At 37.9% G+C, this 11,502-nt stretch overlaps 2 protein-coding genes across 4 annotated transcripts in view; one reads left to right on the forward strand and one right to left on the reverse strand.

Moving 5' to 3' along the window:
* rab24 (RAB24, member RAS oncogene family) lies at positions 1–6,454 on the reverse strand. 3 transcript variants are annotated; one of them, XM_024266711.2, is made up of 9 exons: positions 6,177–6,454; positions 5,389–5,556; positions 4,404–4,472; positions 3,475–3,553; positions 2,933–3,000; positions 2,737–2,836; positions 2,612–2,662; positions 2,308–2,367; positions 1–1,058 (listed from the first exon to the last, which is right to left on the reverse strand). In XM_024266711.2, the coding sequence occupies exons 2-9, from the start codon at positions 5,500–5,502 to the stop codon at positions 991–993; spliced, it is 609 nt and encodes a 202-aa protein (XP_024122479.1). In that variant the 5' UTR covers positions 5,503–5,556; positions 6,177–6,454; the 3' UTR covers positions 1–990. The 3 variants fall into 3 exon arrangements, with proteins under 3 accessions (XP_024122479.1, XP_024122480.1, XP_024122478.1); XM_024266712.2 differs by having other exon boundaries at positions 5,389–5,554; positions 6,126–6,454; XM_024266710.2 differs by having other exon boundaries at positions 5,389–5,554; positions 6,174–6,452.
* A 1,558-nt stretch (positions 6,455–8,012) lies between these two features.
* Positions 8,013–11,502, forward strand: part of pgrmc1 (progesterone receptor membrane component 1) — a 5,076-nt gene continuing 1,586 nt past the window's right edge. The window contains exon 1 of the mRNA XM_024266529.2: positions 8,013–8,365. Within this exon, the coding sequence (XP_024122297.1) occupies positions 8,071–8,365 (295 nt within the window). The 5' untranslated portion in view covers positions 8,013–8,070. The remainder of the gene's footprint in view (positions 8,366–11,502) is intronic.

Here is an 11,502-nt window from a genome sequence, read left to right on the forward strand (position 1 = left end):
TGTTTTTCCCTCATTGTCAATCATTTATTAAAACTCCAGATTGGAAACATTCCAGATTTATTTTACACATCAGTGTTTCACAGTCTTCAGTAAAAAGATTTTGCATCAGAAAGTCGGCGCATGAAGCAGCGAACCCAGAAGCGAGCGTCTGATCTCCACTCTCCCGTCTCAAACTATCTTCGCTGAAGTTTCCGGCGTGGCTGCAGATGTTGCTGCGAGAACCGTCGGTTCCACATTTCGACACGTTTCTCTGTTACCACAGACCGCAGTAACTTCAGCTGTTACCTAAAATCCTGCTGTGGTTTAATGATTACAACTGGGTTTCGTCAAGATTTTAGCTCTCTTTCAAAACCGGGAAAAAAAGGAACTACGTCTATTTCAGGCCATGCAGAACGCAGAAATCAGAAATCTTAGCCGTTTTCCCGCGGATGTAAACGGCGGAGCATCCGCATGTTTCTGGGAGCTGAGTTAGTGTTTCTGTGGCTGTGGAGCCATCTTTAAAGCCTGATCGAATGGTTTCGTGCTCTAGAATACATCCATGTCTGTCAGGAGATGAACAGAAACGCGCTCAAAGCCGCTTCCAGTTGGAGTGAAGGCCTCTGATGTTTTTGGCTTGTCTGGTGGAGCTCCTCTGGGTTTGTGGTAGTGTTTGCCCCCCCAACACATTTCATGAAAACTCCCACAGCAAATGAAATAAAGCACAAACATCTGTAAACATCTGCTGCATGCGCTCCTGTCAACGGCAGCGCTCCCTGGTCGGCCTCAGATTCCGGGAGTTTTTCCCTCCCAGGTGAGATACTTGGTGAAGTGAACATTTATTCTGGATTAAAATCCGTCTCTTAATCCCTTGTAGGAGCAGATCTTTGCCGCCGGCCTCAGTGTCTTTTGGCACAAAGGAAATGAAGGTATCTTACAGTTCTGTTTCAGCTGCAGCCGTCCAGCGTGTCCAGGAAATGCAACGCCCCTGTTTGCCCTCCTGCTGTGCAGGAATCAGTTACTATGGCAACAGGAGTAGAAGTTTGAGTTCTTCTTCTGATCCAAGTTGACGTTTGTCTCTTCTGGTGAAACAAAGGCAGAGACGAGGCCGTGTTACTGCGGTGTTTCACCTCCTCACAGCTTCCTCGGCTCCATGAAAACAACTGAGGAGGTGCTCTGATCATCTAAATAAAGAAACACTTTTTTTTGCTGAAAAACTAAAATTTAAGTTTATGCACAACCGTATAACACAAGGCAAAAGGAGTTCTTATATTTGGGTAACATTTAGAAAAACTACTGACAGTAAAGATACATTTTTCAGTTAACAATAAACTATAAATGCATTCCAATTGAATAAAATATACATGAACAAAATTAACTTATAAAAATCCTGTTTGTCAGGACTTTAACAATGCCGGAGTCTAATGAGAAACTGCATCAGGCAGACAGTTTAGATTGAACCCCCATCAGATGCATGAACCTTCAGCTTGACTCCTATGGTGGCCCTGAAGTCCAAACCACTTAACGCAAAAACACATTAAAGATCACGGCGACAAATACATACAAAAAACAGAAATGAAGAAAATGAAAAGGAAACGTTTCTCACAGCAAAAGTAATTTCCAGAAATCTAAATAAAATGTTAAAAAAAGGAAACGAATTCAGAAACTGGAAATGGTAGATATTATGGGACATTACTGATTGGTTGATAGTGTTTGGTTTTGAAGAAAGAAAGCAGAAGGATGTTTTACCCAAACTGTGGTAAAGAGCTAATTGAGCAATCACTGAACTTTTGCAGCAGCCGTGACCAGAAACATCTGAAAATGTCTCCATGTCAAATAACTTCCTGTTCAAAATGTGAACAAATGTCATCATCCAATCAGAGATGTTCCATAATACCTTCCTGTTTATTTTTTAGCATTTTACTTTGATTTTTGGAAATTTCTTTTGTTTTTTCCAAAAGTTTTTTATTAACACTTTGGTTTCTGGAATTTTGTTTTTGCTAATAAAAGAATGTTCACAGATTAACTGAATTAAAAGAGGTTTTCGTGAGGCACTGTTGTCACTTTTACTAGATTAAAACTGAACAGGGAGACTGCGCAGTTCTCTGTCTAACCACCAGGTGGCAACTGCTAAAAATCAAGCCCTTTTTTTACTATACTCAACGTAAAACAGCTGACAGAAGTAATTTATAGTCAGTTAATGTATTACTGCAAAAGTTGTAAGGGGTCATGTGACCACAGGACATCTGGTTCTGTTTTGATCCATCCCCCTGGTGGACACGTAGCAGAATGCATGCAGGTGCGTAACGAATGCTTTTGTATTGCACTCACCTGTCATGTACTGGAAGGCAGTGCTGTTATAATCCTCGGCGACCTTCTGGAACAGCTCGTCTGGAAAACAGGAAGAAAGGGATCAGAGCTAGGATCAGGACCAAGCGGAAGCTGGTTTCTGTCGGGACGCTCCATAAATATTTAATTGATGCCAAAGATGTAGAGGACATCTCTCATCTCTACGCTGGTCAAACCAATCATCTAGCAGATTTTAAATGTTCTTTTTTTTAAAGGAAATATTCAAGGAAATATTAGAAAATTTATCTGGTGTTTCAGCTTTTCAAATGAGCCCGATGAAACTTACCCACATTGTTTCCTGTTTTACTGGACGTCTCAAACAGCTGCGCTCCGATCTCTGCGTACGAACAGGAAGGAGGCGTTCGATTATTCGCATCAGTCATGCAATCGGTCAAACATCCCACACTTCACCTTCAGCAAAGTCCTGAGCGTCGTGGTAGTCGATCTGCCGCCGGCTGCGGTCTTCGTCGATCAGGTCGCTCTTGGTGCCGCACAGGTAGATCTTGCAGAGCTGCAGGATGAGGCCAAAGAAAAGAAACAAATCTAAGGAGTATTAATAAATCTAGATTTTAATAATTTAAATGAATGGTGAATAAAAAGATTTTACCTCCTCACAGTTCTGCAGCTCCTTCACCCAGAAGTGAGCTCGCTGGAAGCTGCTGCTGTCAGTTAGGTCTGAAAATCAAAAAAAAAAAAACTACTTTAACAACCAATCCAGAAATACAGACGTTACAGAGAAATAGGATTACTGTCGGTGACGCTCAAACACATAATCACACCGCTTTTCTCCTTCAGAATCTACTGGAATGACGTTGATCGTGTGAACGTTTAAAAAGTTATAGTACATCTAAGAATGGTGTTAAAGGGTTAAAATCAAGCTAAAGTTGAACGTTTGTAATCGTGTTCCTGCCAGCAGAGGTGATTCAAAACTAAATAAAGATGAGAGGTAAGGAGGAAGCAGCAGATGGAGCTTCTTGACTCAGCGTGAGCACATCCACTGGAAAATCCACTATTTTCCAAACTTCCTCAAAACTCTGCAGGCAGCTGCATTAGTCTGTCTTTGCAGGTTCAAGTCAGGCCAAATCTAATGTAGAAATTCATCAAAATAAATGAATGGATAAAAAATGCTGACAGACAGGTGAGGTTTACCGTAGCAGATGATGGCGGCCCGAGCTCCTCTATAGTAGATCCGACTCATGGCTTCGTATCGTTCTGCTCCTGCTGTGTCCTGACAGAGAGCAAAGGCCCGAATTCAGAATCCAAAATCTCGTTCTCTGGAAATTTCCCAGAATTCTCTACAAAAAACCAGTGTGGATCGGTGTTCACTAGATTGGGAAATATGGACCACAATGATTTGTGGTTGAATTATTTTTACAAAAAACGGTATTTTTTAATAAACCGTTAACGTTTTCATCATCAGAACACATAAATAATCGTCGTAAAATGCTTGTAAAACTGTGACTACCTATTTGATGTTAAAACAAAAAAATCCAGGGCACTAGATAGTCCTGCATTATTAGTTTTTAGTAGTTAATGAAATAATTCGGACATATTTTTGTTTTCCTGGCAGAACGGGACATCACTGAACCCTTTCTGATAATAAAAGTTAAAGAAAAAATGGTTGTTAAATGCTGAAAAATGTCAAATAAATCAATTCTACTGATGATAGTTGGCCTTAAATGAAAGAACACACCCTTTTTTGCAGTTTAATCTCAAATATAAACAATCCAGACTGGATGTTTGGTGTACAGTCCATATTTTAGTAAATAAAGAATTGCTTTCCTGCAGAACAGCCTCCTGGTGGTGAAATGGTGAACTGACGTAGTTTTAGTTATTTTATTTTAAACAAGTTTCAATCCAGAAGTCAATAGTTTGCTGCTTTTTGTGAAGATCTGAGTGCAGTCTGTGTATGTACCACTAGGGCTTAAACAAACTGTCTGAGCCAGACACCTTCAATAAATACGTACAGATTAAGGTCGAATAACTGATGTGTAGTTTTACTGTTTTGCACTGGAATGAGGGGAGTAAACTTATTTTAAGCAGATGAAAGTCAATATTTATAATGAATGTAAACTCACCCAGAGTCCTAGTGTTATCACTTTCTCTCCCACCTGGATTGGTTTGGCAACAAAAGCCGCCCCGATAGTCTGAGGAGAGAAGAAAACCAAAACAAACTGTGACCAGGCTGGAAGTGTGAACTGTTGGGATGCATCAACATTACAGGAATCCTAAGAAAAGCGGGTCAGACCGACACAAGAACCAAGATGCTCAGTGGATTTTTGGTGTTTTTAATATGTTCTTGTGGCATTTTACTGATGATGAAGGACATAAATATAAAATTAAGCTAAAAATTGCATTTCTGAGCATTTCTTTATTCAAATCGTTGTGAATCAGGAGCAGACAAGAAGTGCTGTTTAAAAAAAGATCACAACTGTGACGTACAACTTTGCTTCGCTCGTCCGAGCTGGTCTCTGGCCTTAAAACTGTACGGCTCAATCGCTCTGATATTGCTCGCCATTTTTGTTGCACTGGTAAGGTTAGGATGAAGATGTGAGGAGCTGTAAGCTAACAGAGAGAGTTTTAACAGATGGGCGATAGGAAGTGGGGGCGGATTGACTCCATGCAAACAGCCCCGTCCACAAATTTCCAATGAACTCCTACCGCTCTGCAGAAACTATCTCCAAAAAATGACAGATTTTTTTTTTTAAAATTTTGGCTAAAAACAGCAACATCATCATTTAAAGACCACTGGAAACAGTTTTGAAATCTAACAAATGATGATTGCAGTGGGGAATTTAAAGGAATTTCTGTTTAAAAGGTTAAGTGTATTTGGTAAAGTTGAGGAAAGAGTGAAGTCAAAGCCAAAAATGATTGTATAATACGATGTTTCTAGAGACGTTCTCGCTGTCTGTGTTTCAATCTGAGAGTGTTTTGTGACAAAATGACCACGAACCACCAAAAACCGCCCCGGGGCAAAAGCAAAAAGTAACGTCTTTTCATGGAGGCACGAAGACAGGAGGCGAGGGCCGACATGGACATTAGAGGCGAGCAGCTGACACTCACGTTCTGGTAGGGATGCAGGAAGCGGTTGTGAACGTATCTCTCCACCAGGCTGGTTTTGCCCACGCTCTCCTTTCCCAGCATCACCACTTTGGCATCCACACGGATCGCACTCATCCTGATCCCGTTTGGGACACGGGAATTTCCAGAGAAACTTCTGCTGGGGATGCTGACGAGAAAACAGAAGCAGTTACAACCTTCATTCAAGAACTTGATTTATAACATTTCTTATTACAAACAAAAAATATGTTTACATTTTTAATAAATCTGTTGAGAATCGCAACCAGATTTGCAAACATGAAAGTGAAACCGTTGACTTTGCAGCCTCACCCTTTATATAAACACATCTGTCCAAACATGCTTTCAGTGTTTAAAGAGGAGCTGGGGATTCTTGAATTAAACTTCAACCAATACCACAGATAACAGATTTTTTGTTTGAAAAAATGTATTAATAGTTTTACCTCTAAAACTGAACTAAAATTCTAACAACAAAGTCGTTTTCACCGCATTACAAAAAACTGCGCACAAAAAACTGCTTATTTTTTTTCTTTTATTATACAGAGGTTGGCAGATTTCACTAATAAAATATGTAAACAAGCGCCTATGTTTAACATTTAACTGTGTTTGGTGTTACTGTCCCCCTTTAACACGTGATGCTTGATTGCACCGCTCAAATAGTCGGTAATGTCAGCCGTTGAAAACATGACACAGCTAAACTCAGGAGCCCCACAACCACCTACCTGATCCGGGTCTGAGACCCCCCGTCAGCCCGGTTCTCTCTCACACACCTTTTTAACGCGCCCCCGACGAGCAAAACACGACTTCACTGATCTTCTCCCGACATCTGCTTCTCTCCCGTCAGCTCCCGCCCACCGCGCCCGAGGCGTTTAGACGAACGCGACGGGGGAAAGCTCGTTTGGCATCTCCGCTCCGCCGTTTGGAGCCGCCGGGCGCTGACTGGAAGTAGCAACCTAGCGGCTAGCGCGGGTAACGTAGCAGCCCGTGTTGCACAACGACGGAGTCTACAAACTGTAGGCGGCTAGACAATTTTTAAAAATCCGAAAAAATATCAAGGAAATTACATCAATACGAAATATATATTATTATAAAACTACAAATACTTTGAAAGTATAAAAAGCCCCTCATCTAAGCTTTTATTATTATTATTTCGGGCGGAACCATTGAATTTCCAGGAACAAGAAGGGACATAATTACTTGTTACACAAGAGATATTTTGTTTTTCTTGTTACTTTTGGCTTTTTCATTTTATGAACTTTAATCTCATAAAAATATATATTATACAACACTATATTACACTACTTTCTACTAAAGTTGAGTTTACTTCCCTCTGACACAATAGTTATCGATTCACCACTAAAATAAAAAAAAAATGTTTTAAAACTGTTCATTTATTAATAAATGTTACAATTTTAAACACAATGTGTTTATTTGTTGCCAAATAAAGAAATAATCTGGACATAAACTGTTTATTTTGTCTTTCCTCACCAGAAACAGTGCCTCATTTTTTCTGTATCGTACATTCACTCACACATTTTAGAAATATTTGACTCGTTTTGTAACCATTTTAAATAAAATTTTAAATTATTCTACGAAAATATTGTTTAGGGATATTTTATTTGTGGAAAATTTACACAAAAAAATGTTATTAATTTACTCATAGTTGTGGCAAAACACTACATACACAAATGCCAACAGAAACAGTGTTTTATGTTTTTCAAAAAGAGATGAAACTGCAGGTAAAAAGTATTGACTCTTGCACTCACAAAAAAAGCTGTTCAAACAGTCAAAGCTTGGTCTCATTTAAAACTTTTGATAATATTCATTTTTTTCTTTTCTTTTATTTTTTTATTTTTGTTGCTTTTTCTTTCAACCTTAATGGCAAATTCAATAAGCTGCACTTTTATGTAATTAAATTTGCACTAGATTAGGAGTGTCATGAATGTATTTAATATTTTATTATGTTTTGTATGTGCATCATTTGTCAAGGTATATAGGAAAAAAGTGTATCATACCTTTTCACACTTTAGAATTATGTCTTTACACTGCTCTTTTTAATTTTTAACATTTTGTAAAACTTCAAAAACTGCATTTATTTATAATTATAGCTGATAACTTATTTTATTGTATTTGTTGTTCTTAAAGTTGATTTTTCAGCTGTTGCTCTTGTATGTTGGCTGATATATTCGTGTTTTTAAGTTTCTTTAATGTTTATATGGTGATAAAACGTGTTGGGAAACATTTGGTTATAATACTTGTGAACTACAATTGAGCAACTATTTCGTACTTAAGAGTAAACAGCAGATAAAGATGGATATTTTTTAGAGAATTCTGATTGGAGTAAAGAAGTGAAGTAATCGTAAATCTGGCAGGTGATTGGCCGATGAACACGGAAATTGTTCAAGACCGACGTTGCCAGATCCGTTTTATTTGTTTGTTTGTTTGTTTTTATTATGCGACCGCTTTTTTCAATCTTGCATCTGCTTTGAACTTTGTCGGTGCTTTTTTAAATAACAGCTCACATATTTTTATTTTTATTTCGCACTTTACTATAGTTTAAAGAAAATATTTATTTAAATTGAGTGTGTCACGTGGTCAGAGGCACACTCCCCCGCTGCTTACTTCACAAATCTGGCAACACGAATTTTGCACACAGAGAACGCAAACATGGCTGCAGAGGAGGAAAGCGAAGTCACTTCTGCTGGAATTTTTCAGGAAATCTTCACGTCCCCGCTAAACCTGACCCTGCTCAGCCTCTGCTTGTTTCTTCTCTACAAAATCTTCCGCGGAGACAAGCAGCCGGACTTTGGTGAGGTGGAAACACCGCTGCCTAAACTGAAAAAGAAGGATTACACTTTGGCGGAGCTGAAGCCCTACGATGGACTCCAGAATCCTCGAATCCTCATGGCTGTCAACGGGAAGGTATTTGACGTGACCAGAGGGAAGAAGTTCTACGGGCCAGGTGAGAAGACCGTTTAATGGCTTACAACTCTCTGTGTTATTTTTTTCTAATCGGGGTTTAAAAAAGTGAGATATTTAGTAGTTTGTCCCGCTAAGTTGACTTTTGTAACTGGAATTTGGCGCCACACCCCCTCCTCGAGGCCCTTTTCTATGTCAAAGGGGTTGCAGCAGCTTTCAGGTCAGAGATCGTCTATTAACGAGTTGAACTTTCCTGGAAAAATAACTTTTGAGGCTTAAAACTTGGTACTTCTACTTTTTACAGGTCACAATTTCCTGTGGTGACATTCTTGACAAAAAAGCTAAATATAATCATTAAAAGAATTGACAAATTTACTAAAGCAAAAAAAGTACAACTGGGACTGTAGATGTTTAAAAGTTTGAACCCTGAACTGCTGAATGATTACAACACATTTAGATTTATCTACAATCATCTATTTGTCATATTAATATTTACCTTTCTACGGTTGTTAAAATTATCTTTTTAAATAAACTTTACTCCAGCAGTTTAATCTTGATTTAAAGTTTTACTCATTCAGACTTCATTTAGACTTCACACAAAGTTATTATTTGATTGGGTGGAAAAAACACAGAAAACTTTCACACAATCCTAAACTGGCCAAACTTCTTGGAAATGACATACAGGTGTTTTATTTGCAGGCATTATTGACAACCAACAGCATGATGGAAGACTAAAAAGTTTTCTCCTATTATCTGTTATTGATAATCACTGTCCTTAGTTCAACAATGTTATCGATTTTTACTTTATTTTCTTTGGTTTGCTTTTGCGCTTTAAGCCACCTAATGGATTCTTGGTGAACTGACTGAATTTTGACTGTTTTTTTTTTTTTTTTTTAATGAGCTTCAAACAGGAAGTCACACCTCATTTTAATTCTAAAGCTGCAACATCAGTCAACTTCCATTAGAAAAAATAAGTGTAACATAATTAAAAACTATTTTATTTTGACATTTCAAGCCCTAAGTTATGATATATGACACTGAACCTTAACTCTCTTCAAATGTTCTCGCTCTGGTTGCCATAGTTGCCCATTATCCCATTATTTTCTTTGCACTGGGCGAAGGCATGAATTGCAAATCAGTCCAACATTTTTTTTTTTTTTTTGGCCTTTAACTGCATCTAGTAAATCATTTTCAGCGCCGAGCTGTGAGGCTGCAAACCCCAGAACACATGCTGTGTTTATTCAAATTCTCATGAACAAATATTATCAGAGTTTTATGAGCTTTCTGTCTTTCATCTGACCAACAGATACATTATTATATTTAAATTGGTCTGCTTTTATTGTGAAAGCTAGAAAAAGAGGCACAAAAGATCACTTTCATTCAAATCTATCATAATAAAAGCATTACATTTACATTTTTTTTTTTGTTCCTTGTTCGATCAGGATTTAACGAGATCTTTATCCAAACAGACACAGAGTCGACTGTTTGACTTCAGGTCTTATCTCAGGTCTTACCTCTGTTGCGTATAACCTCTGACCGACACGTTTGCTGCTGACGTGCAAACGCCTGCAGTGCTCTGCACCAACAAAATTAAAGATTCGGGACTTAAACCGTCAAATTTTAGATATCAAACAAAGAAAGAAATGTAGAAATTCCCTCAGGTGTTGTCTAATTTTATAGATTTGTGTTTAATTCTGAAACTCAAGTAAATTATTTGTATAATTTTTCAGACTGTAACTAAAAATAGGAGTTTGGAATCTCCTGGTTGTGAGTTTGATGCCCCTCCTGCCTGATTGCTGCTGCAGAACTTCAGACCCTGAAAACACCCCTGAAAGCGGAGGCCTTCAGCAGCAAAACAAACCAGGGACTTCATTTAAAAACAAATAAAAGCAGAGTTTACTCCCTTAAGCATCAATTTTCTAATCTTAAGCAGGGTTTCCCGTTCTCCTGGGAATGTTTTCTGCATGAGTTCATCTGATGTTAGACCTGAAGGAGATCTTCAGAAGAACTTCTGGGATCTAAAGGAATATTATTTTACAAAGACACACAATTGAGCTCAAATAAAAACCTAAATGAAGCAAAAAAATCAGTAAATGATTCAACATCTTTCATTGCATTAGATCAAAATTAGGCAAAAGGGTTATGAATGTCCAACATTTTTCACTGTGAAATTAGATTTTTTTATCTCATGGTTTGGATAAAAAAAAGAAAAAAAATTAAAAAGAAATAATCTGGCATCTTTATATTTTATCCGTCAATCCAACTGAACCGAAAGACCTTCTTGTCTTTGTGATCTCTCAGCTACCCCGTATAACCAGTTTTTAATCTGATATCACTGGATTCATTTGGTTAGTTTGTAAAGGGCAGAGCAGCCTTTGTGTTGGTATTCAGATTAGGATTATGGGATGAATCCGAGGCGTCTCCAGTGTTACTCGTGACTTAGAGTTTCAGTTAACAGATGAAAATGTGGAGTGACGTCTCAAAAAAAAAAATAGTCTGTAAAGACCCAGTTTGATGAAAATTGTGATTTTTAACTTGTTCTTGTGCCACTTTTATGATGATGGAGGACGGAAAATTAGGATTAAAACTGCATTTCTGACTATTTCTTTATTCAAATCGTTGTGAATCAGGAGAAGATGAAAAAATTGAGTTTGAAAACACACTAGGCGACAAGCTGCCTGCTCTGCTCCATTCTAATGCAGACAAACAGATCTATATACGTCTTTATTTTCCTCATTTCAGTTGTTATCCGGCTCTAAACTGTACGGCTGGATATCTCTGATATTGCTCGCCATTTTTGTTGAGGGTGTTGACGGGCTGTAAGCTAGTGGGAGGGCATGTAAACGGAAAACTCTCAGCAACAAAGTGGGGAGGTTTGTGCCAAAGACCCCGCCCACAACTTGGTTCCAATTAACTCCAGGTTAATTGATTTTTGGCTAAAAATGTCATAATTTAAAGACCACTGAGAACGCTTTTACAAAAGATCTAAAGATGATTTGAGTAGAACTTTTTAAACTGTGAGGAATTTTTTAGCTTCTAATAAAAAATAAAAATCTTATGTTTGATTGATGTACAAAAACTTTCCATCATTCATACCCAGAAAGCTTCAAATGTCTAATTTTTAGTTTTTAATCTTTAGTTTAAGTTTCAGTTTTCAGTCGACTTTGTTAAACTGGGAGG

The sequence above is a fragment of the Oryzias melastigma genome, linkage group LG14 (assembly GCF_002922805.2).
Source record: "Oryzias melastigma strain HK-1 linkage group LG14, ASM292280v2, whole genome shotgun sequence".
Classification (NCBI taxonomy): Eukaryota; Metazoa; Chordata; class Actinopteri; order Beloniformes; family Adrianichthyidae; genus Oryzias; species Oryzias melastigma.